General features: G+C 39.8%; 1 protein-coding gene across 2 annotated transcripts; it reads left to right on the top strand.

Annotated features, from left to right (window-relative positions):
- Positions 1–389: 389 nt before the first annotated feature.
- GFRAL (GDNF family receptor alpha like) lies at positions 390–27,441 on the top strand. 2 transcript variants are annotated; one of them, XM_086461521.1, is made up of 10 exons: positions 390–411; positions 3,398–3,532; positions 10,170–10,322; positions 11,838–12,266; positions 13,683–13,739; positions 14,446–14,773; positions 16,642–16,901; positions 19,869–19,967; positions 26,295–26,376; positions 27,354–27,441. In XM_086461521.1, exons 1-10 carry the CDS (start codon positions 390–392, stop codon positions 27,439–27,441), a joined length of 1,653 nt encoding a protein of 550 aa, XP_086317647.1. The 2 variants fall into 2 exon arrangements, with proteins under 2 accessions (XP_086317647.1, XP_086317646.1); XM_086461520.1 differs by having other exon boundaries at positions 10,164–10,322.

Genomic DNA, 27,441 nt, shown 5'->3' with positions numbered 1-27,441 from the left:
GCTTAGCGGCTGTGTCACAAAGGGAAACGTGAGCAAAGGGCGTAACGACGGCAGCGGGGCAGGCTGGCGGGGGTGGGGGTGAGGGGCGATCTTCACCCGCTGCTCCTGACCGAAGGAGGTGGGCAGAGGAAGATATTTACGTCGGAAGGGTGACAGACCTGCCCCCTCCCGCCCTTTGCCCTGGCCTCATCGGCACGACACCCACCCACCCACGGTCCGCCCCGTGCGGCGGGCGCTGCCGGGGGCCGGGCGGGGGCCGGGCGGGCGGGAGGGGGCCGGGCGGGCGGGGCGCTGTCCCCGCGGCGGGTGCTGAAGGGGCGGCGCCGCACCGGCACCTGCCGCCCGGCGGGATCCGCTCGGCGCGGAGCTGCAGCCGCCAGCGGCCGGCCATGGCCGCACTCCTCTGCCTCGGTAAGTGCCGCGGGAGGCGGGGAGGGGGGCAGCCCTCAGCCTCGCCAGGAGCCTCGCTTCTTTCCGCGGGTTCCCCTTGCAGCTCCCTCCCCTCGCTGCTTCTCCTGGGGATCTCAAGGCGGGGACGAGCGGGTACCTGTGGGGACTCGCCCCAGACTGCGGCGTCCAGGCCCAGCTGCTCGGCGCAGAGGGCTTCGGCCCGGCTCCGGGCGGCGCGTCTGCAGCGGGAGGTAAGGCAGGGTAGCAGGGCCGGCACTGGGAAGAAGTTGAACCGGCGAGGAGACACACAAATGGGGTGCCTTGCCTGAATAAACAGCCACCTGTTTGCTAGGTGGAAAGCGTTTAGTGCTGGCAGTGCTACACAGAGGGCTGCTGAAGTTTCCCTTTGGGTCTGAATGGAGAAAAATGAAAAATCAACAAAGCTGGTGTACAGAAGGAATTGGTAGAAGAGAATACATTGCGACAGGTATACTTTATTTTATTCTCCCCTGTCTACATACTGTACATGTGCTGATCTCTTTAACATCCCACTGCTCTAACCTGATATTCCATGGTTAAAAACATTCTGCAGGTTGTTCTGCCACGGGTTTTGTTAGAGTAAAGCTGTCCTTTGTGACTTTTCAACTATATTCAACTACAGTTTGCCTTTCTCCTTTGAAGCTAGCTATCTTGCTGCTTTTGCAGTCAGATAGAAACCACAGCTTGATTTCCCCTTATTCATTATTATCTGCCAGATAATAATTCTTCAGTCTTAGGAGACACTGTAATTCCTCCATTCCTCAGTTCCCAATCTGCAAAATGAAGGTGCTAAAATGTCCTTTTTTCCCAACTTCTCACTTTAGACACCAAATTCTTCAGAACAGGGAATTTTACACCTATGCAGTGAATCAATAGACACCTGTACAAAAATACAGACACCCAGAGAAATCTAAACTTATGTATCTTCATATCAAAATTGATCCCTCTAAAAGTTTTAGCTACAACCTCACTCTTAGATGCCCTGATGTCCCTTATAAGGGGAAAGCCATTGCTGAGTACTCCAAACACTAGAGTGTTTGGAGTATAACTAAAGTGATGACCAAACTAATAACTGTTAATTTAAGCAGTTGTATAAGCTACAGTGCACGGGTTTCTAAAATTATATAGGCCAGTTAGTTCCATGTATGCTTGCCACACTATGCCCCCTGTGTACTGCTGAGGAAACCAAAGACTCATCCGTGATATGTCGGCACAGAGCCTTTGTGTTGTGGATCCTAGTCAGATGCGTAAATCTTCCATCATGTTAGTACCTACAAAATAGGTAGATGGTCATCCAGCGGCATACCGTTTCCTATAAAGTTCCTGGGTTTGTAATTATGTATTGTTTTACATGTACAGTCATTTTCACCCATAAGGTGTTTGGCAACTTTTTTTCTCTGTCATCTGAATAAATAGTGAGTAGAAAGAACTTTTGGAGGCAGTCCCAGGGCTAAAATGTTATAATGAGCCAAAATTGTCCCTATGGATGGATGAGCTGCACATTCCTCCATGTCACGTCTCAGGAGCCATTTCTATCACTCAGTCTTGCAATCTGACCAACAGACGCAGCCTAAAAGAACGATTCAGGCTGGAAATCACTGAAATCACAACCAGCCCTGCATAGATCACAGAACTGTGCAGGAATATGCACAACTGGGGCCAGCTATAGTGAGCCCATGTGGCCTCTTCTGTGTCTAATAGGCACACTAGATGCTATTGCACATGTCAGTTATAGAGTGTTAACTGTTGCTTCGTCTTTATCAACACGTGTGCAGAAAGTGTTTCCTGGAGCAGCAGGTAAGCATCATTTCCAGAAGGGATGGCATCACCTCTAAAGAGTAGTGGCTCTTTAAGATTATTAAGAGATATATTTGATATTTAACTTCTTATTTCTCAAATGTACCATTGGAAACATTTCACTTCTCTGAATAGGGTCTGGACAAGTCCTGAGGGAGTATTTCATGCCTCTTGCAGATGATGTTTAAGGAATTAAACAGTACTGGAAATTCCTCAAATTCCATACGAACTTGTCTGAACACAAGAAAAAAAAAGGAAACTTGGTCTGGGGGATGCTGTGTCCTTCAATACCTAAGGAAAACACTCCTATCAGGTGTTCAGCAGCTAGTTTAATAAGGCCTGAAATCACTGTCTGAAACTTAATTTTATAGAAAATGAAGACACGGTTACCAATTAGAGGTTGTGTTACCATGGGAATGTTGATGAAAGAGCTGAACCCCAACTGATTTGTCTTTTCTTTGCAAGGCAATTTAATTTTCTACTGATAAACCAGAGGTGGTGCTGATTTAAAATTCTTTACCTTGAAACCTCCATATCAGTCTTCAGGTTTAGAACATTTTTTATGCAATTAGCATGTCCTTGAGGTTCAGTGCACTCAGCGAAGCAGATAAAGACATAAATGTGGGGGTTACTTTCAAGAAATGATGCATCTGTGAAGCAAAAACAAAGAGAGTGAAGAGTAATGTATGATGAAATAAAATCTCATTTATTATCTAACATTTGTGTAGCTGTCAAATATCTTTCACAGAGTCTATGCCCTGTATAGTCTCTAGGTTGACGGAATTGCAGTCCAAATAAAATGCTGTTTCCTCTGAATTTTATGTTGTTTTCCTTTGTGTAATTTATTATGGATCGCAGAACTGCCATCATTTCTATGTATCTATGGACTGATGTCATATATAGCTATGGTTGTTGTTATAATGCTGAGGTAAAAACAGTACAAAATACGCCACACTGCAACTTTGAAAAGTTAAGATTTAAATTTAATCTTCCATTTGTGAAACTGAAGAAAAGTTTTACTCTGTTAAAAAATAACTTGTTGTTAAAAACAAGTTATAAAAGTTATAAAAAATAACATATGTTGTTATAGTCTAAGTGTAAATGAAAAATGTCAGTACAATGCCTATTGTATTAAATAGTTGTTATTTAATACACAGTTCTGTTTTTACAGTGTTATTCATGTACTTCACAAGTACATCTACTGCCCAGACTACTGACTGTCTGCACTTGAGGGAGAAATGTATAAATGCTGCAAATGGCTGTGAGAGTGTCTGGAATGTTGTTGAAGATGTCTGCAATATTTCAGGTAATTCTTTATGGTGTACACGGCTTTATTTTGAATTGCCAAATGGCTGCATATTCATAGCTTATCATAAAATTGCTGTGGTAACCGAATGAAGTCAGTGGGATTTCAAAGAGAAAATGATTGCAGAAGACAGTCAACTTCTGAAATCCTTGATAGTGGCCAATATTATTTTCAATAACAGTCACACTGTCTCTTCAATGAGGTGATAAATGAAATTTCTGGACTGTGAAGGAAGTTAGAGTCTGAACCAACTCAGAGTCTGAATTCAGCAGAAATTATGCTCTTGTGGGATCCTATTAAACAAAGGCAGGATGCAGCCAGAAAAAAGTTCCAACCTTGCTTTCCATAATTCGGAGGAGTTGGTCTGCCCTCTCCCCGGCAGTGTTCAAGGCCAGGTTGGATGGGGCTTTGAGCAACCTGGTGTAGTGGAAGATGTCCCTGTCCATGGCGGGGGAGGGTTGGAACTAGGTGGTCTTTAAGGTCCCTTCCAACCCAAACCATTCTATGATTCTGTGATCTCACACAATACCCAAACCAATGTATTAGTTACTTAGAGTAATTTTCAAATATTGTATTAGCATAAGAAACAAATCAAATAAAGCATGCCTCAAAGAAAGTTGTGTTGTAAGGAGGCAAGTTGTATTTATTCAGTGAGTAGTACCTACATGTCAGAGTGATTCACTTGCAGGGAGTGATGGTACAATAAAGTGCAGGTTGTGATGTGACTAAGCCTCCTTGAATTGTTGAACACATTATCACATAAATGAAAGTAGAAAATCAGTCTCTGTCACTGTTTATTGCACTTCCAATGCTTGGTGCATCATTTCCGAGTAAAGTATGTTTTAAGTGGGGGAAGACCAGGTATTATAAGCTTGACCTGAAACTCATCCTAATCTCTGTTGTTCAGATGAAAGTGTTCCTTCCTCTGAAGGCCCTTGAACAAACCTTGGCTATCAGTCACCATCTCCCTCTTTTTTTTAAATCCCTCCAAGAACTTGCTGTTAAATGTTGAGTATTCACTTGCCAGGTGCTATGAATATGGAAGGGAGGAGAGTGGTAGTGTCAATACCAAGCTACTAATGATGCCTTTGTTGACTGATAAATGTCAAGGGCCTGGATCTGCCAAGGCTACATCAGTACTAGCAAATAAAATGGGCCAGGGACTATTTTCTGGCTCTGAGTTCAACCGTCATGGGGCAACATGTATCTAGCTGTCTTAGCCCCATGCTGGCTGCACAAAACCACCTTTTGGGAGTGACTCCAGGCCCACCCTATCTCCATGGTCTAGGTGGCTCAGTCCAGAACAGGTGCCATGCAAAAGTGCAAGAGTATAGGCACAGTCACTTGCCATTAGCCTAGCCCATGCCTTGGTCCTGTTCATAAATGCAGCCAAGGGTATTTAGGTACATATCTGCAACTTAATGACAAAAGGCAGGTTTTCTGTCCCTGGGAATCAGATCCTTATCTCCATGGAAACCTCCTTTCTCTTTATAGTGACGTTATTTGAACAAAACCATCCATGTCCTGATGCCATAATCTGTTCTGAGACTCAGCTGCAGCAGAGTTGACAAAGTCAATGTCCCTCTGTCTGTCTTGATGTCAGGACCCAGTTTCACGTTTGGTCTGTGTGGGAAGCCAGGCAGCAGAAGATGCTGCCTGACCTCATCCTCAATAGCCCATTGCTAGAACATTCACCTGCAGTGTGAGCTACCTGAATGCCTCTGTCTTGTTTGTCGCAGAGATTTGAACTCAGGTCTCCCAAGTCACAAGGCAGTATTCAAAAGAATTAGAGCAGAAAATTCTCTGAGGCATCCTTCTTAGTGTGTCCTGTTCCAGACACATATCTGCTTTGCATAGAATGGCTGAATACTTTTAAGAAGAGACAGAGTAAATGAAAAATACTTGATAACTAATGGTTGTAACGGTCCCCAAAGGAACTGGGTTTGAGCTCATATTCTATTGAGTTTTTAAATATTTTATGTGAAGTGAAACAGTTTCGAAAGATATGGCTGCTGTTTAAAAAAAAGTATTGGAATATGCAGTACTTTCAGGCTCAAGACAGTGACCTAAATATGAGCATTCTAGAACCAAACCTCTTCCCCAAATCAGAACAAGTTGAATTTGCTTCTCTCACATCATTCATGAAGGTGTTAGCACCAAGAATACTTGGCATAAAGATCACGATTTGTACTGTTGCCTATTCTTCACCACACCCTGCAGCCAGGAAGTGGCCAGCATGATGATGACTTCTGCGGTCTCCCCTTTGGATTTGTTGCATTGTCCCATAATATGTGATTTCCCTCACTTATTGTCCTCTGCACTTATTCACTGATAATAAGGGTATTTCTAACTAGGTCAGAGAAACCTTCTGCAAATGAACTCTTTGTGTGATTGCTTGTTTGGTTTTGCATCTGTATATTTCCTTAGGATAATAGACTTTGGCAAGGACTCTCCAGCATTGCAGGGCACTCGGATATTGCAATGAGTCCAGGACAAATTATTCCAAATGTGGTTATTAGGTGCCATGACCCCAGAGGGTGGAAACCCACAGTCAGACAGCTGATGGTACCTCACAGAGAGCCCACAGAAACAGCGACAGAAAATCTACCAGCAACATTATTAGTAAGAGTAACATTATAATGTCTGTCAAGAGTACTCTACATGTGCAAGACTAAAAACTTCGTGGATTAGCTGTATTAATGGAAAAGGCCCTTCAGTGCTAAGCATAAGAATGTTGGCTGGAGGCAATAGGCAATGGGGAAAATACTCCTTTTGCTAGTTTCTTTATGAAAAACCTAACTACAGTTGAGAATTATACTCCTACTCTGTGTTTGAGTTCAGTAACTCAGTCGCTGAGGACGTAATCTCCAAGTTAAATGTGTGCATATCAGGACCTCCATCTTTTGTTCTTCAGGGCAGGTCTGGGGGCACTCTTCAGGTGACTGCCTAAGTCATTCCTTTCTCTGTCAAACTGTCCATCACTGCTTCCCTGCTACTACAGCCGCATTTTCAGAATCTCAGTTTATAGCCCTCTGAGTCCAAGCCTTCTTCCGCTTCCTTTTCTGTGCCAAGATACAGTGAAAAAAAAGAGGGAGATGAAAGTGTCTGTGAGTCAGCTTCCAGGTTAGGATTGAAAAGACCGAAATACTTAATTTTGATGGAATCAAAAGTTTTCACTTTGAAAATGTAAAAAATGTTTCAGCATTGCAGGTTTTCTGGTTTTAAGGTTTGGGGTTTTCTGTGGTTTTTTTCTTCTTTTATTTCACTGAAAAAAACCCCAGAAATTTCTGAGGTCTGATTTAACCGTCAGCATACACTTTCTTAATTTTTCAGACATCTGGGTTCAAAAGAAAAAAAGAGAATCTCAGATCACTTAAATATTAAGGAATCACATTTTGAATTAGATTTGGAAGAGTTTATTTTTCTTAGAATAACAGAATCATTGAGGTTGGAAGGGACCTCTGGAGATCTAGTCCAACCCCCATGCTCAGGCAGTGTCAACGGCAAGCCATCTGCTAGGACTGTGTCCAGTTGAGTTTTGAATATCTCCAGTGGTGGAGGCACCAAAACCCCTCTGGGCAACCTCTTCCACTCTTAGATCACCCTCATGTTAATTTTTTTTCCTTTACATGGAATTTATTGTACTTCAGTTTGTACCTCTTGTTCTGTCACTGAATACTACAGAGGAGTCTGTCCCTGCCTTATTCACCCCCTTTGCATCAAGTATTTATACACACAGCTATGTGTACTGCTACACTCCTGAGATTTCTCTGCTCCAGGCTGAGCAACCCCAGCTCTCTCAGTCTCTCCTCATAGGACAGATGTTCCAGTCCATTAATCACATCTGTGGCACTTTGCAGGAGCCACTCCAGTATGCCCATGTCCCTCTTCTTCTCAGGAGCCCAGCATTGGACACAGCACAGAGGAGAAAACCCAGTACTTTCCTCTGCAGTCTTCAGATGCAATTCCCACTGAGATGACTGAAGAGCTGACTGTGCAAGAACAGAGATTATCACCCTGGAAGTGTCAGCTTCTACTCTATCATGCTTCTATCTATGAATTATGTACATACAAATAAATTGAATTATGAATAACGGCTGCCAAGCATTAGGTCAGAGAGCATTTTTTGTAAATGCCTTGGAAGCATATGTATAATTTAAAACATATTCCCTAGCACTAATCAATGGTAAAGTAACAATAATTGAAAACCAGCAATAAAGTATTTTCTGCTGTTCATCACAGCTGAATCAACACAGTGTACAAACAGACCAATACTGATAATAGGTTATTTCTACACAGCTTTCAAGAGGCCAGGCAAGGGAACCCCGTAAATCTGATGTGCTTCCTGATTCTGTCTGTGCCCTTTGTATGTTCATAGCCCCACAACCTACATTTCACCCTCTGGTTGTCAGCTCTGAACACAGGCCCTGTACCTGACTCCTAACCACAATTTGTTAGTGTCATGAAGATAGATGAGCTAAGTGAGGCTGGGGTGCTGCAAAAAAAATATACTGGGATTTGTGTTACTCTCCTACCTCTACTTACCTGCAACCTTGAAGCATCCTCAGGACCTCGAAGAAGACAGTCATAAATTTCATAAGTAAGCTAACTTTTACAGAAGCCACTCCTGACCTCTGGTGCTCTTTTTCTACTGGAATTTGTCCTCCTGAAATCCTTTTATTAACCCTTACTCACTCAATAAAATGTAGAATAGAATATCCACCCACCCCTCTCCATGGGCTTCCATAGTTCCCATGTCACCACATACTTTCTACTCTGTTTTTATGATCAGGGTGTGTCCTGATCTTCAGTCCATCTCCTGAATTACTGGAAAAATAAAGAAATGTGGAGGCTAAGGGTCAGGGTCTTGCTCTACTTCTAAAAATGTATAAGGCAAGTTGGAGATGGGGTTGGAGAGACACAGGCAAGCTCGGGCACCGTCACCTCCTCCTTTGCTGATACAAGAGGTAAAGTGTGAGCAGAGGCTGGGATTTGTAGCTCTTGCTGGACTGTGACATCCCCCTGTGGCAGTGCACATTTTAGTACATTCCCAAACCCTCCTTTGTCAGCAACAGAAACAGCAACTGGAGAAAGGGCAATGCAGACACTGTTTGGAAAGGGATTTTGGGGTGGAAGGATGTGGATGTGCACTCTGGAATAGCTGATACTCATTCCTTCAGGCACAGGCAAAATGCACTGTTTCCTCTTGCAAGCCTTCTCCTAGACTGCCTTCCACTGCTATTTGTGTCAACAACTTATAAATGACATTAAAAGTCTAATCACATTAAAGCTTGTCCGTGGTGGCAGGGACACACGGCTGCAGCTTTGCAGTTTTACTAGAGCGCGCAGTCTCTGCTGCTCCGCTCTAGTCACCGGGGAAGCAGCAAGGCAGGAAGCCAGACAGCACCCTTGACAGGGCAGAGACAATAGGTGCTCAGTAGATTGACAACGATCCTTGTGATGCCCCGTGACCAGCCTGGGTCATGTGAGCCACATGCTCCTTATTGTACACGTTGTGAGATATTTAATATCTATGAGGCAAAGAGAGGAAATGTGCTGGTTTGAGGACCTGCATACCTGTTTTGACAAGGTAGATCATGGCTTTCACAAAATAAAACTTTCTTAAAAGGTATTAAACTGCTTCTTATATAACCTTCTTAATTAACTTGTAACTTTCTTAAGCAATAATAAGTAAAGAAGTACTTTTAAAACCTTTTAGTCCATGAACTAGAAGGTTGGATGATTTACCTTTGTACCACAAACTAGTACATGCCCTTTATTTTCACTACGCATAAAAAGAAAATATGACCTGACAGCCCGTGAGAGTGTCTTTGTAATTGAGTCCAAGTGCACACACAACAGGCTTGAAACCGGACTGGCAAACAAAGGCTTCTGCAGATTTTTTTAATGTTAAATTCTCCCTTATTTTTATTATAAAAAAAAGCAAAATCGGAATATTCTCAGACTACTTTAAATTCGTTGTCATTGCCAAACTTAGGCAGTGAAGTTATTCTATATGGTAGCAGTCTGAGGGCCTATCCAAATGGCCAGGTATTTGTAGGCTTGTGCCATCCTCACATAACTGAGGGATCTGAACCAGAGCTGACATCCCTCAGGATGGGGTTAGCAAGAACAATATCACAGGACTGCGCCTGCCCTCCTATGTCCCCTCTCCATTATGTGGCAGTACCTTAGCCTGCACTGTGAATTCCCATCCCTGTACCAGGCAACTCATTTCTACACAGGACCAAGTTGAGTCTTTCAGTGCCTCAGTTCGGGGTGTCCCTCTCGACTCCTGTGCGCATTTTTAGTTTGGTCTCTGTACCTCATCTGCCTAGAATAAATGAGTTTAAGGTTTTATGTATGTACTTTGAAAATGAGAACAGAAACGGATGTTCTGGCAATTGCTCAGATCAAATAAAAGAAGGCAATATCATACCCACAACTTTATTATATCACTCTGAATATTATTTAAAATTTGTAAATTATGACAGGTTTCAAAACAAAACTAAGTTCAAACCATCTTCTCTTGGCAAAACATACTATTTTTATGCTTCAATTGAATTGTTTTATGTAACCATATCCCTTAAGCGTTCATTAACATTAACAACATTATAATTTTAATGGTGAGTTCTAGGTAATAGATGCAAGGCAGAAGACGCTATTGGATGTAATAGAATCATCCAGGTCCTGGCTGATGAATACCCAGAATTTAAAAACTGTCTCTGCACTACAGACAATTTCTGTAGCATCACGACTTTGCTTGGGAAACAGTGCAGCATTGATGAAGGTAACTGAACATAAAGATTTAATTGTGAAGGACAAAAAGAAATATATAATTTCCAACCTTCATTTTAAGTGGGTTCAAGTTTCTTTGCATATTTCTCAAATATAATAAATCCCCCCCAAAATTAGTTTTGTCTTTTCTATGCTACTCACACACCAACATGCATATGAAAGCAATGTCATACCTACTTCAAATTAAACAAAATTAATAAAAGGCATGTGAGACATTCAAATGCTTTTTAAAGCTCTTGCTCAACCCAGTGGAAAGCAAGAGTGAAAATACGATGTGTGTTGAGGGCTATTTGTTGCACAAGGAGGCTTGAGTGCCACTGGATCTACGTTATGTGTAGAGAGTCACATCCAGCCACCTTGTGAATGGGAGTGTGAGTGAATGGGGTTGTGCAGTTGTGTCACATTGTGTTACAGGAGCATCTTTACTACATGTAGGAGAAGTAACTCGATGTGGAAAACACAAGTCACTACCTTCATAAAGCTGTACATAATACATAAAATGTGTCATTTTAAAAATTCTATTGTAATCAATGGACCCAGCTCCTTTAAATTTATTTTTTTATTCTTCTGAGAACTCTTTTACTTTCAGAAAGCCTATCTCTGTAATTGAGAATTACTTGGTGCATGAAAGGCTTGCAGTTTCTGATCCAGTGTCTCCTGGAGTAACGATTAGCAAAGCTGACATAAAAGAGGTAAAATCAGCCAGTGGATGAGAATCTGGAAAGTAAGCCCCAAGGTTGATTCCTGGCACTGATCCATCACTCCCTGCTGGCATCAATCAATGTACATCATATAGTAGTAGAATATATGGCTTTATTGTAGAGGAAACAATGACATCCTGATCTATTACTCCTTGTCCCAAACAAGAAGAGTAGGAACCTAAAACCTGATGTTGATGTCATTGGAACAGTTGCTTTTGCTTCTAGCAAAATGAAGTAATTTTATATTTTTTGCTGATTGAGATTACATTTCTTACCAGTATAGTAAAAATTTTGGATACTATTACACAAATTATATCGGTTTTGCCTACAGATGATACCTTATGGTGCTGGTAGATACTTTCAGGAGTAATTCTCCATGTCTAACTTAAATGACTATTTTAGGTAATGAACGAACCATCTTCTGGAATTGCAATTCTCTCTTTACAAATTATGCATTGAGATGATAATCCATGATATGTCCAATCTGTAGGTGGTTAAAATTATGTGAGATGAATCCCTTTATGCAGTAATTTTAGTGAGGGTTTCTTGTGGTACTGTTAGCAGCTGAATTGTTAAAGTAGACTATATTATACAGCTACCAGGATACAGTAAGCATAAGGGAGATTCATTAGTCTGAAAGACTCTGAAATTGTGATGTATTTACATACAGCTCAGTGTGAAACTAGGGCTGTTTCATTAATTTTATTGCATTAAGACAATTACCCATTTCCTGAGTTTGTTTTGAGCTAACCAGAGATGATGCTTCATCTTCCATTTGATTTATATCTCTGTACCTATTTGTACAGAATATTTGGAAACTTCCTCAAGATCAGATACTGAATTGAGTTTTAAGCAATACAGAAACCCCAAAGATGAAAGACACCCAGAAGAATCAGAGAACGACTGCAGTATTGCAAAACAACACTGTCGAGAGGACCCTTACTGCTTTTTGGTGTACAAGAGCTTCCAGCGAGCATGCCAGCTGGATGCAGCAAAATGCAGGCTCCCAGTGGTCAACCAGGAGTGTTTGTCAGCGTGGAAAGAACTGAGGAAAACAGTGCTGGGAGAGTGTAAGTGCTCAAAGCCACTTCGGAGGAGATGCGTTAAAATATGGAAGGGAATATTTAACAACTCTTGTTTACAACACTCTCAAGAGAGCCAAGCTTCAGCAGCTAGTGAAAATGATGATGAAGATGATGATGATGATGATGAGAAAAATCACGACACTGATGCAGGTTAGTGGTGTTCCAGCAGTCTGAATGGTTTCATTCTTAACAGTAGTGTGCACAAGTCTGTGAAAAAGGGTTTCTTAATCATTTGCAGTTAACATTGGAAATAGGATAGTTTTCAGAGGCTTATTTAGATGTAAATGAAAAATCTGGTAGCAAAATGATAGCATGATTGAAAATGCTATTGTCCTTCAGTGTATTAATTTAATGCAACCTGATCCAAATCAGGCCCTTTTAGTATTACACTATAACTAGAAATATAAGACCAATAACAAAAATTTTCTAACAGCAAGAATTGTCTGCCTGCCTTGACTTTAGATCACAAGCAGTTAGTTGAGCTTGAAAATGGTGCATTGATGAGCACATTAAGGCCTCTGGCCTTTATTTATTCACAAGAAATCTGACTTTATCTTGGACTGAGCAGCTCTAAAAACTCTGCTTGAGCTCGCAGGATCTATAACTGTAGAATAATAGACTCATAGAATGCATTAGGTTGGAAGGGACCTCTAAAGGTCATCTAGTTGAACCCCCCTACAATAAGCAGGGACGTCTCTAACTAGGTCAGGCTGCTCAGAGCCCCATCAAGCCTGACCTTGAATGTCTCCAGGGATGGGGCTTCCACTACCTCTCTGGGCAACCTGTTCCTGTGATCCACCACCCTCTTATTAAAGAACTTTTTCTTAATGTCCAACCTAAATCTGCCCTTTTCTAGCTTAAAACCATTACCCCTCATCCTATCTCTACAAACCATTGTGAACAGTTCTTCCCCTGACTTCTTATAGGCCCCCTTCAGGTACTGAAAGGTTGCTATAAGATCTCCCTGGAGCCTTCTCTTCTCCAGGTTGAACAACCCCAACTCTCTCAGTCTGTCTTGATAGGAGAGGTGCTCCAGTCCCCTGATCATTTTCGTGGCCCTCCTCTGGACAGGCTCCATCAGGTCCATGTCCTTCTTGTGTTGGGGGCTCCAGAGCTGGACGCAGCACTCCGGGTGAGGTCTCACCAGAGCAGAGTAGAGGGGCAGAATCACCTCCCTCGACCTGCTGGCCACATTTCTTTTGATGCAGCCCAGGATGCAATTGGCCTTCTGGGCTGCAATTGTGCACTGGTGGCTCATGTCCAGCTTTTCATCCACCAGTACCCCCAAGTCTTTTTCCACAGGGCTGCTCTCTCTAATTATGTAGAGTGTTATCAGCAGCCATAGATAAACTGTGCTTTCACCCCAAAACTTATGAATATATGTAACAGTGATCTTGAAGTTTTTTAACAAGCTGACAGGTCCTATTTGGTCGAGCTAATCTGTTTTAGTCTCATTTATTTTTACTACTGGCACTATGCCAGCAACACAGACAATACTGTAAATTTAAAAACTAAGCTAAGACATGATTTATCACTTATGCCTGCATCCATATCTTTTTGTTCTAGATAATCTTGGTACAGAAGCAAAATTACAATGGAGTTTATCTGCTCTCTCCAAACAAGGTAAGTCTGAATTTACTTATGAATCCTGATAACTGGTTTTAGCTCTGTTTTCAGACAGTGTACAATATATCTCAAGATTAAAATGAATACTTTTCATTCAAATTACTGATGAGCATGGAGTTGATAGATCAAACATATTTTCAGTTAAGCTACTGGGTAAATAAGAACCAAAAAATGTCAGGTAACAATCCTGATCCTGTTAAATTTAGAGGCAAATCTTATCCCATAACATTTTAGGGTCAGAATTATGTAGATCTTTTTGGAAGGTTTGTAGCATAGGCTAGAAATACATAAACTAGCTTTAAAAGCACAGAAATGCCATTTATATTCTCTTCTCTATTACTTATTACGTAGTCTAGCATGCTGGAGATTTCAGCAGTTTCAGGTAGCCACTAGCCACTAGCTTACAAAAACTTTACATACCATGAAGAATCTTCCATCTTGACAGTTTTCGCTTTCTTCTGCCTTATTTATCTGGCAGGGGCAGAAACTTGCAGGAGGGTTTCTTGTGAGGGCCAAGCAGTGGAAGGGAGGAGTGGGAAGATCACACGATGGGCTTAAAACAGGCAATGCTGGAAGAGCTGGGTCAGAGTTTTGGGGAGTCAAACTTATTTTTAATAGGAAAGTTGGAGGCAGGATGGCTACCAAGCATCACTTGAGAAAGGTTTTCTTGTGACTTCATTTTAAAAAGTGTTATTCTTTTTAGCATACACAGCAAACAGAACCTGTTTGGATGTGAACAAGGAGTGTGTTGAAGATGAAGTATGTAACAAACAGTTGTCCCTGTACCTTAAGATTTGCTCAGTAAATAAGAAATGCAACATGGAAGAATGTCAAGCAGCCATAAGGTTCTTCTATCGAAACATGCCTTTTGAAGTCGCCCAAATGATGACATTTTGTGATTGTATCCAGCCTGATGAATCCTGCCACAAAGCCAAAGAACTTCTCCATGGCAAACCCTGTGCAGTTACTGCAGTTCCACCTCTATCATGTCTGAAAGTAATCCACATGTGTGAAGAGAATGAATTGTGCAGGTAAGTAGAAGAAAGATTTTGCCTAGTAATGTGTCTGTGAATAAGGATTTGTTCAAATAATTTTTATATATATACCATATATCTCATCCATAGCAGGTTTTTTTTTTCTGCACCATATCTGTTGTATATTATCACTTGTATTTGACGTTTTCACAGATGTCTGCATCAGCTGTGGCAATTCCACAAGTAATTCCACAAGTAAACTGAAAAGGTTCATTTTCAGAAAGGTCTAGAATCTAGTGCGGGCTTTGCTTCTGCTGCTTTCATGACTCTTAATATCATTTCTGCTGGACAAACTGTGCCATAGCGTGTTTTCATTATCACTCTCTTCAGATAACGCTTGCCAGTCTTGGACCTTTGCCCTTTAGCAGTTTGCACAAATTGTGCAGCAGACCAGACGAAGTTTGTTTGGTTAAAGTGATTACTTCTTCCACCGCAGAGTCTGACCCTTCGTACCCAATGGCCATACAACTAACTTGGCCCGTTCAGAAAACTGTTGTCTTATTCTTTTCATCTCAAGCATACTGATACTTGAAAAAAGCTGCCCTGAAACATGCGTAGACCACCAAACTCATGAAGAATAACACGGTTTTCAGATTTGATTTTATTTTAGAAAACATGCAACAGGATTAGCCCGTATTCATAGCTCTTAATTGCTACCATTTGTGCATGGTCAATTGTCTTACCTTGGTTTTCAGTGTCATCACCAGTTCCCCTGTGGATTAGACCTGAACTTTAGCTCAAAGCTGTTTTGGGAACATTAATGTTTCCTGGCACTGATAATAAGTGGATATAATTAGCAAAATTAGTCTGTGAATTATGCCTAGCCATATCTATAAATCAGGAGGTGAATAAAAACAATTCCATTAGCACAGAGGTGGCATCTGCTTTGAAACCTTTGCTTGTGTGATGAAAATATTTACAATAATGTCCTATCTGGTAGTGTAACAGTCCATGTTTTGCCATGTGACTTGCTTGTTAGAGTTACACAATATTAACAGTAAATACATAGCCCAATTTTACGATTAAGGATTTAATGTTTTAATATATCAATATATTAATGTACAATATACAACAACAGTTTACCTTTATTGTCCCCTGATATTTAATGTAAGTGATAAATTGTTTTTTAATTAATATCTAGAGATTCCTTAGTTAACTTTTAATAGATGTTTTCTATTGTCATCTGTAATGCATTAAAGGCCAATTTTATGCTATCCTAAGAGCAAATAAACTGAAATAATTTGAGATTATTGGGCTGGGAAACAAGTTAATTCTTCTCATGATTTATCTCTGCTATCATTAATCTTTAAGGTCAACTGAATTAATTTTTCCTGAGCCTTGGGCATTTTGTATTTTGTTAGCATTCAGGGGGTAGGAGGGCTTGGCACTGGATGTAGATTATTTTATGTAAAATAAGTTAAATATTCATTCTTCCTTCACACTGCCCAACAAACTGATCCACTAGAACAGCACCTGTTTTGGTTTCACTGTGATGACTGGTCTAATTCCTCTATCGACATTTCTTCCCTGATGATCCGAGACTGTTGGTATTCACACTGATTTTTCCTGGGCCCTGGGAAAAATCTCCACAGGTGCTGATTAGAAGTGCAGTTGTTTTTTTTATCAAAAACTTTTAAAGTAAAACCCAAGTTTTTCCTCAAACTACAATTTCGCAGATTTCGTTCAAACCAATTAGGTGCAAATCAGAGGAGAATTTAGGCCAGCTGTCATTGAATATTGTGATTTTTAAGGCTTAAGTGGTACCTTGGGAACACGCTCACTTTTCATGATGATCCTTAAATATCTATTTGTGAAATCACAGAGTTTTAAGCTGTCATTGTATACTTCTTTTTTTTTTCCACCAGGAAAACATACACAACTTTTCGGTCAAAATGTTGGAGACATGTGACAAAAAAATGCTACAATGATGAAGCTTGTCTTGAAACTTTAATCAAGGGTGACATGCCCTGTTCTGCAAACCCTGATTGCAAAGCAGCTTACATTAGCAACTGGGGCACGATGCTGCGCATGGAGTGTACCTGCCAGAATTTACCTCCAGCGGAGCAGTCTTTGTGCCAGCTCTTTCTTCACATGCTTCACAGCAAATCCTGCTTCAGTGCATTACGTGAGTAACACATAACACTTTAAAGAATAATTAGTTTTAAAGAGTATTAAAATGCTGACTTACACCAAGTCTTTCCTCTATCTTTGCTACCACTGATCTCTGCAAGATTTGTATTTTTGGTTTTTAATTGAAATAAAAAATTTTCTCTGGTTTGGGGAAATATTTTATATTAGTAGTAAGTCAATAAAATCAACTACATGTCCCATTACATGAATTTGATGGAATAACAATAAAAGAATAATTTCTGGGGCCTATAATATTATGCAGATTAGAAAAGTTCCAAAGCCTTCCTGTTGTTGTCTTAATGTTGTACTTCGGTACATTGTTTTTACAAATAGTGTGATACATTATGGTTTTTTATTTCTTTCTTTTCTTCTTGGAGTCTAAATATTAGCATCGCTTACACACATTTAGCAACAGACTTCATTCCACAGAAAATAATTTCCAATGATTTAAATAGGACCTCTAAAGAAAAAGCTGCTGTGAATGGAGGCTTCAGTATTTGGCCTTCAGTAAAAACACTGGGATTAGCTCAGATGAAATGTATGTACTTTCTCAGAACCAGAAGAGCCTTTCATGTGCTAAATCAGCTACTTATTTTTGTTAAATATAAAAGTCCTTGTCAAATCTTTGTTTAAGAGAGAAATGTGAGTGCAGTGAATGGCAATATGGGAGCAAATACTAATGTTTTAGCCTGAATTGTCAGTGTGCCATTGAATCAAATCCCCTGTTTATCCCCACTTATTGTGCTGTGGGTCACATCACAGGGTGGTTCCTGGACTTCTGCAGCCTAAAACTGAACCTGAAGGTTCATCTGCCACCTTTGCAATGCTCCAGATACTTCCAGGCATCCCGTCCATGGACCAAATTAAAGACCAAAGTACCCTCCTCTCCTTAGGTCTATCACACCAGCTATTTTTCTGTATAAATCAGTTTAGGATACACTACTTGCCAGTGCATCATACCCTATGCCAGTTATCTCCTATATGTAATTATATATATTCTCAACCTGGCTTGGAAGAGGTAACTATATCTAAAGATTTCAACAAAAAGCAATGAAATTTCATAGTTCCATCTGATGGACTGTCCTTTAAAAACATATATTAATTGCATGCATGCATTTCATTGAATGAATTGGCTAATTTTTTAGTTTTAGCAGGCAAAATGTTACCACTGATAATGGGTGTAATTTTTTCTTGTCATTCAAAGTCTACCCAGAAATTAAAATCAATTCAAACACTGCCCTTAAGCCTAGTTAATCACTACCAAAATTCAGACTTTGAGAAAAGTTTAAAAATCTTATGCCAACTCCCCTGGAAAAGTGATACCATAACACTGTTAGATTTGAGACTGCAATCGTGGTGTTTTGCTGACGAGCATTATTTATTTGTTTGCTTTATGGCTACATCTAACGGTCCAAATGAGTGATCACATCATTATGTTACTTATTCTTAAGTAACAAAAAGATGACGTTCATGTCATAATAATCAAATAATTGCTCATCAGCTTTTGCCATTCCCTGCAGCAGTGTGTTTTTTGATGGAAACTTCCCTAACCTAATTGGGATTGAAGAACAGAAGCTTGCTTGCTCCTGTGCTGAAATGAATTCCTGCTAGTTAAACAAGTTGAGCTGAGAACAGCTGGGGGATCCAGGGCCTTCAGCTGAGTGAAGGACTGGCACCTACTCTACAAAACATTTTTAGAGTCTTTTGAATCTTGCTTTTGTTTTTTCTAGACATCTAGTTGTAATGCAGCTAAACTGAAGAGAGAGATGATTATGGGTTTGGTTGTAAGGCATCGTGTTAGATGCCATTATCTCCATGGCAGTTCAGAGATGTGGAGTGAGCGCGCTAATGCAGACCTCATCCAACCCCTTCTGCAAATTTATTCACCTGGCCTGGGTGTGAACTTTGGCTAACTTTCACTCTTACAGTGGTGAAGACTCTTACACTGAAGTCTTTCTGAATAGCCAAATACCAGGCCTATCCAAAGGGATCTTTGCCTCTAGACCTGGTGTGAACAGACCTGCAAGTGGTGTCGACACCATCACACCTTTCGACTCTTGTATGGCACTGTCTTGCTTCAAATGTTTGCTCTTGGGGCTGCACTTATAGGATTAAAGCTTGCTGTGGACTCAGCCAAAGTCAGAACTGTGAGTAACTGGTTGCTATATGAGATGGAAGCACAGTGTGGAATAGTGCCAACGCAGGATCGGTGTCACAACAGGAAAAAACAAAAATGCCAGTGACAGAAAGTAGAAAGTTGAGTTTCCAAAATATTTTAACTCTGGGTTGTGCTTTGGATCTCATAGAAACACTACACTACAAGGAGATTTAGTCCATTGCTATTTAGATGACACTCCAGGCTGCAAACATGAGTCTGTCATATTGTTTTCATTCCTCTAGAGAATAAAAATTCCTCATCTTACAGTTCATGTGGGTGACCATGCATATTCTTGCATGGTTTAGCTTCTTGCTCTGTAAACTGTTCTTCTTAGGTAGACCTTTTATTTGTCATTTCAACAGAAGATACGTATTTTCAGATACATTAATGAAATTATGCCCACAAAGGTCTAGCAATTCATTTGGAGAATAAGCTTTGCCTTTTGGAAATTATTTCAAACTACTACCCATTTCTCATCACTTCTATATTGATTTGGTGGACCCACTTCTTTTGGTGGGCCTGTTTCTAGGACTGTTTCTCTGAAAAGAGAATGTAAGATGTTTTGAGGCAGAGTATTTTTAAAGCACACTTGTCCCACATAAGACAAACTACAGGGGAGGTATAACTGAGATGTCAAAGGAAGAACTTTCATTCACTTTGTTCATTGAGTATCAGTAAACAGTATTTTTAAATAGCTGCCTTTATAAATTCTGTGACTCTTATCAAAACGCCAAACAGTAATTTTCACTTAAATTATTATTTTAAAGTAATATTTTGAATTGATATTTTCTTTTCAATATTCAGGTCAAATTTCCATTAAGAGGAAAGGTTTTCATTTGGTAAATACAGAAATACCAGGAGAAAGGCTTTCCAGAGCACAGCTCCATTCTTCTTCAATTAATGGTGAGTTGGTCAAATTGCTCTATGATTTTAATAGAAGTACTCTTGAGATTTCCGTTGTGTATGATAGGGAAAGCTAAAGGTTGGGTCCCTTGGGTGGGTTCAGGCAAGTGAGCTCTTCCTGTTGCTCCCTATTCAACATAATGTGGAAAAATCTCTCTACCTGTTTGGCTTAGTTCCTATAACCACAAAATAAAGATAATGAGACTGAACCAGCTTCTCTGATAAGTGGTTTTGAAATAGATGTTTCACAACCACTATATTATAATTGGGGAAAATCAAGCTATTAATCCAGCCAGAGCCTGACTCTCCATATAGCCAGTAAAGAGTAGTAGTCATAACGTGTAATACAAATCATTAGCTTTGATGTCACACCTACTTCTCTCCTGTCTCTCTTGACGTTTTGTACCATAGTAGTTACAACAACAAAATTAGGAAGCCACAGCGAGTGGGCTGAGAAGGGCTTGTGTTACACTCCATCAGACTTTACCTTATTGTGTAACAGAAGGGCACACAATTGCAGATCATGATATCCCATGGGCTGAAGAGCTCCATCTGGTTTTATTTGCATGCATTTACAGTAGCAATTAAGTGACATAAAGTTAAAGGATATTGAATTAATATACAAATTTTCTCATGGTTGAAATAATATTAATTTTATATTTCCTTTCGAAGGACCCAATTACAGAGTGAGAACACTAAAGAGCTTAATGCACAAATATTGACTCTAATGAGAATGACCTGTTCTACCTTGCATGGGGCAGATTACAGTACTCCAGACATTACTACAAATTAGTTCCCAGAACTGTTCATACTGAACACCCTTAACAATGCAAAAATAATTCAAGCTCTGCATGCAGTACAAAATCAAGGGGTTTCTATCATCTCCATCCTTCAACTATTGCTGAAGTGGGCAAGCTGGGAAGTATAAAAATAAATTCATTGCAATGGGATTCCTGAGACCTGTATGTGAATAATCAAGCATTCACCTGCAATTTTAGCATTGAAATTACTTGCCTAAGAATCATGCACATCATCTAAGTGCTCTGTGTAGCCAGTGAAGAAAGTCAGGGACCCTCAGAAGAAGATTAATCCCACTTTTTCAGACTGTGTCCTGGAAGTGTTGGCTTCTCTTTCCCAGCTACAGGGGCAGTCTGAATCTCTAGCTGGAACGAGACTCTAGTGGTTAAATAATGCAAGTTATAATGCAAGAAATCCTGCTTTAAGTGAGAAAATGTACAATGTGAGATATTTCACCCCTGTGACTAGCTCTAACTGCAGACCTTTCCCTCAGAGACTCAGATAAATGTTTGCAAAATGCAGCCTGCACCCAGTTAATTCTGTTCCCATTGAAGTCTGAACACTTTCCAAAAACCTGCCCTTGAACTCTCAACAGAATTTTGGATAGCCTTAGAAAAATAAAAAGAATGCTGACCAGCCTAAACCATACAATAAAATATTCCTTCTATTGGAGCTGTCATGTACACTAGCTGGGAACTCTCTAAGCTATAAATGTCTCATAGGAAACCAGGTCAAGGAGAAGAATCTGATTCAGGATATCTACCTGATGATAAAAACCATATTGCAAATTGTTTCGTAAATCCCACTGCCAAAAATCGAACACAGTATCCTAGATTCATATGCTAGCGAATGCGCATTACTCAGGCTGCCAAGGGAGTTATCATCTTTACAAAATATTTATCTTTTCTGAAATCAAATCCCAAGAAAAATCCCAGGGTACAAAACAGTGAAGTTGTCAAATATGGCCTTTTGTGTGCGTGAAGATATTTGAAGGTATATTTGCTTCTTGGCTATTTTCTGCTTGGAAAGCAGGAGATACAAATTGCTGATGTCTTGTCCCTACATCAAAATCTCAGAAGAATCCTTCACTTAGCTTGTCATTGAAAGATACAAGGATTTCTTTTCCCAATTCCGACTAGTGACTGTCTCCAGATGAACATACTCAGAAGAATATACTCAGTATTTCTTCAACTGTTTCTTGATTTTATAATTCAAAAAAACACTTACTGTTTAAAAAATGGTAAGAGCTCTCCATTCTATTCAGTGACATTGCAAATCATGCCATTGGATAAGATTTGTTTTAATAAAAGGAGTCTTTCATAATAAATATTAAAACTAAACATATATACATATATTCATATATATTTGCAAATAAATAGAACCCTGTTTTGTTGGAAGAACATTATTCCAGCTTTTGGTGTGATAACAGGATTTTTTTTAAATGTTTTAAATCTTGACTGGATTCATATACCCAGTAAGGTACAGGCCAACCCAGTCATCTATGGGCTTATACAACCCTGTTAACAAGATGTGGCATGGACAGGGTTCTAACTGTGTAACAGTTAGAGAGACTTTTTCTGTAAGCTTAGCTGGGGCCCGAATTTTATGTCATTTTGGAAACAACATCAAAAAGTGGTAAATCAAACAAAAGTTCTTCAAACTTCAAAAATGTTGCTATTGCCTACCTAGTTATGCACTTTTAGCCTGCTTTTGACTTTATCTTATGCAAATTATCTCCATGATTTTACAGACCCACATAATTTAAAAGATTGCTTCCCACACTTTAATTTGAAAAATGATTCATGTGTGAAGATAAGCATTTACTTTCATCAGCATAGAGCTTTGGAGCTAAAGTATTTTTTGGCCAGAAAAGAAAGCTAGAAATACAGAACTCCTATCCTGTTCTTGTGAGATACAATAAAACTGGACTTGACTCAAAACTGTTGAAATTAATCTCATTTCGTCTTAAATTGTAGGGTTATCATATATTTCCTGCTGAGCAGTTTTGCTGTGCAGAGAATCTAGATAAACAAGTAATTGGCAGGGTTTATCTATAATTATACCAGCTGCTGTGGGAACTGAGATTAGTTCAGCTCAGCGACTTCAATTTGTAAGGTATGAAACATTGTCAATCTGATTGTTTTATAAATGTAGAAAAACAGCCTGTGACAAGCTGCAGGTAGCCAAGAAACCTCTGAGCACCAGCCAGAATGAACCTGTCTGATGAATATTCACAGCCATTTCACTCGGTATACATAAGCAGGTATATTTACACAAGAGTGTAATCCCACTAATTGTTCCAGCTGCTGAGCCCACAGCCTATCCTCTACCAAACTTCACCACTGGAAGCGTCTGTGTGCCAATATAGACAGCTCCAGCTAGTGCTTCAGTGGTACCTGCAGCCCCAGTCATTGTGTCCCTGAGGTTTGCAGCTTATCCTAGGAAGGGCAAGACGTGCATCACACAACTGCGGTGGTCCTGCTATAGACCTGCCCTAAGGTGAGAAGGTCCATGAACTTCTCATGATTACGGGCCACCTCCACGGGACACAGCAGCCCTCCCAGTGCCTCACAGCCCTTCCCCTTGCAATGGAAATGACTGCTCTCCACTTATGTCAATTCACTCCCTGCAGGACCGAGCGTCTCATATTTTAGCCACCTCCTATTACATGTCTTTAGATGCTGCATGTGCCTTTCTTTCTCCGTTGTACATGCAGACACTTGTGTCCCTTTCTCCATCTAGTCAGGGAACCCAAACCAGCTTTCCTCTTCTGTACCTGTCAGTTGAAAAGAAGTACTGAAACAAGGACAGCTGTTTCTTAGAAGAGTAATGACATCGGCATGTTATGTGCACTACATTTTTTGCCATTTCTGCTAAGAATAAGAAATTACTCTAACTTCTAATCTTTTTTTTAATGCCTGTAATAGTTCTGTCTTCTCTACAATGAGCTGTGAATGGGCACACAGTATGAGAGCTAAGGTTGTTACTGATCCATAACTACAATCATGCCTAATTTCAGTCAGTGTTTTTGTTTGTTTAGGGCACTGTCTTTTAAGCCTTAACTCGTTATTTAGCTCACGTTCAGACGAACAGTATCATGTACACAGAGATCAAAATGTGATAATACAGCCTGTTGTGTCATACAAGAACCTAAATGTGGGTTCTGGTAGTTTTCATGGACAAGATTTGGGATGAACAAAGCCAAAAATTCATATCTGTATTTCCCTAGCGCTATTTCACATTTCAAGAACTGATTTGATATAGATTAATAGTGAAAATTTATTTAAAATATTCCTTTGTATTTTTAAAGAAAAGCAGAGCACCTATCGAGAAACACACACCCCAACAACATTTTTAAGGGCAGATGAATAAGCACATTCAAGTAGTTGAGCCAGAAAAAATATATAAAATGAAGAATTAGCTCTTCAGCCACAAAATTGTGCCCTCTCCTAGCCTTACAAATTCCCTTACTTTGCAGGAGGCAGGAGAAAATATATGGCATTTAGCATGATCTCATCATTAACATCTTTCTTGTGTTCCCCATAAAATTGAAAATGGTATAATCAACATCTCTTTTACCAGCAATTACTTCCTCTTTTACCAGCAATTACTTCACCAAAACCATAGCATTTTATAAGATTTTGAAAAGAAAAAAAAAAAAAAAAAAATTTTGATTTAATTTGACCAGAGTGGGGTTTTTTATCAAAATGAAACTTTTTTCCAACTTTTAAAAGAAAATATTATAATGTTTTGGTGAAATGATACTAGCCTGTTCTTAACCACCCATGACTGTGGCTCCTAATAATTTTCTTAGTCTTGTGATGATATACTTCAAAAGCCCCATCCATTTGTCTTAAATATGCATGAACCTCACTTGCCACTTGAAAAATCTAGGAAACTTTTGCCCCTATAACTGTGCCTGCAGTTGTAGAAAGTTTTAAAAAATGACTGAGTATACAATTAAGATTCAGAAACTGCAAAAAAAAAGCCTGAAAATTATTCTTTTCCTAAAACTTGTAATCTTAAAGAAATGTTGCAACTTGAGAGGAGGGCCAGCTGCTGATCTCTTTTTTCATGTATGATATTAGCAGTCCTGCACTGAGACTAAGATAGACCTCACTCATCCTCCTTCAAAACTTCACCATCTTAAATATTTTTTCAGTAGCTTGCTGCATTAAGTGGTACGTTCACTCTGTGCAACTTGAGGTGGTTCAATCACCGCTTTCATTTTTCTTTTGTTGGAAAAATTGACTTTTGGATAGCTTTTTGAGAAAAAGTGATAATAATAAAAACCAGGCAGGTCCAACCCCTGCTCAGCTCTTGCCCACTGCTTGCCTTGTTGCAGAACGCGTATTCACTGTCTCTTGCTAGAGCTGCTCCAGTATCCATACCACCTGTTCGTATTACACTGTACACTACATTCCTTGCGTATGTGTAGTGTATATAGAAATGTCTCATTTATGGTCTGCGTGTCCATATGCACAAACACACAAATACGCACAATATGTCATAACTGACAACTGATCCAGAGACAAGAATTTGTCCTTCTCAGAGCCCAGATGAGTGACCTAGTGATGGGGCTGGGACTCCATCTCTTCTTCAGTGAGTATTTCATTGACTGTGTAAGGTGGAGCGCCTACAGCCATATTTTTTCACTCTGCAATTGTGTTCCTGTATAAACAAAACTTTTTCAATTGTATAAACACAACAGAATCAGTGCAACAGGAAAGTAACAGAAAGGTCTCATGTTTTATGCTGGCGGGTCTGCATTTGAGTCCTCTTGTCAAGTCATCTAACCTCTCCATCCCAGGTTCAGAGCTTATGTTACATTCTCAACTGAAACTTTTCCTTCAGAATATTTAATCAAAACTGATGGATTCATTCCTCCAGGAAAAATAGGTTTCTCCTCATTTAGAAAACAAAAGTTGAAACAACTCTCAGTTTTTCAAGAGTTGGAATTTTTAGCACATAAGCTGCCTAAGTGACTTCTTGGTAAGAAGCCTAAGAGAAAAAGGAAACTCTGTGGGCACAGGGCCCAGAAGCAGTGTTAGATCCCATTTTACATTAATTTGATTCTAGATCAAGTATTGCTGCACACTACACTTATGATAATATGTGAAAAAGGAAAAGAGGTCTAGCAAGTAAGAGCCAGGTCTCCTCTATACACAGAATAAAATTAACCCCTTAAAATAAATGGGGAAAATACTCCAATACACAAATCACAGTAACAAGCTGTTGCAGTTCCCCTGGAGTGGAATAGAGTAAAAGCTAATGCTATACACATGCAGTGCTAACGGAGCTGGTATTTACTAAGAGGAGTCCAAAAATTATTTTACACCAACTGGTGAAGGAAGAGTTATTCCTACCACTGGCATACCATCTAGGTCTTTTTCCTTCTTTAATTACTGATGCCAGAATTGATTGCTAATGTAGCTAGCATATGTATGCATTCCAATTCAGATCTCAAATCTGATTCTTATTACTGAAGAAGTAAACGTTTCAAGTCTGCTTTCTGTTTTTTGCTTATAGGTGAAACAGTCTACATTATTGCCTATTCCTCCTGCATAGTTCTCATCCTAGGAATAGTCCTGTTGACTCTCCTAAAGATCAGGTAATTTGATAGGGATATTAATCACTGCTCCTAGGAAATCGGAAAAACAGAAAAGAAAATGTTTTGCCTTAGTTAAGGGGTTGGCACTGCGATTGTCTTTATAAACAGTCCAGCATGCCCCAGTGACGGAAAGAACTGACATTGCGGGTGTCAGCACGAAAGAGTGAAATACGATGCGTATCTACAATGCCCTCCATTCATGCAGAGATCCCAGGCTTCAGGAGGTTTCATTTCCTGTCCCATGGCAGTGGAAGGTGAAATCTGAATTCAAAAATTCTGCAAGGCTACCTTCCTAGCCCTGTAGCAGGCAGAGGTAATGCAGAAAGGAAATGAGAATATTCAGCATTATAACCTATTTAGGAACTGAACTGTGAATGCTGCTATTGTAGTTAATATTCTTGCCAAACGCCATTTTTGCTGATAGGATTCTGTAAACATTCCCACACACACAGTATGAGAAACTGCCCATACACCAATGCTTGGTAAGAAAACAGAAATGTGCATTCACTTAGTCAAATGAACATGGCCTTTTCTTAAATGATACATTTTCTTGGACCAAATTAAATGGCCAGATTTCAAGAATTACACTGTCAGATGATAGGTAACAGAACATGATGTAGCAGGAGCTATATATAGTGGGAGGGATACTGAGTCAAATTTCATTATTAAATTCAGAGGCAGATCAAAGAGGAATCATGCAGAAAAATGCAAAAGGCAAGTCAAGGATATATGGGAACAGAGGCTTTCTCTTTAGGTTTGCAGTTACAAGAATATCAGCATATAAATAAAACTCAGATTTAAAGAATTCAGGGGATGGAAGAAAGAACAGTACATTAATAACAGTGAAGGGAATTATTTTATACCACAGTGTTCATCGTAAAAAGAAGGGAATTTTGCCACTGATTTCAATTAAGCCAAAGTTCAAACCAAAAGCTATATAGTTTATTGTTAAATACATGCACATTCTTTGTTTTCAGAGCCTGCAGAACAAAACATGAGTCAAGAAGTCCCTCGCCAGACCATTCTTCTGAAACATTTATGGTCCATTATAAAAGTCACAGATGA

This window comes from Leptosomus discolor, chromosome 2, assembly GCF_034619465.1.
Source record: "Leptosomus discolor isolate bLepDis1 chromosome 2, bLepDis1.hap2, whole genome shotgun sequence".
Lineage (NCBI taxonomy): Eukaryota > Metazoa > Chordata > Aves > Leptosomiformes > Leptosomidae > Leptosomus > Leptosomus discolor.
The sequence above is the reverse complement of the archived record's forward strand: the minus strand, read 5'-3'. Positions and strand labels throughout refer to the sequence as shown.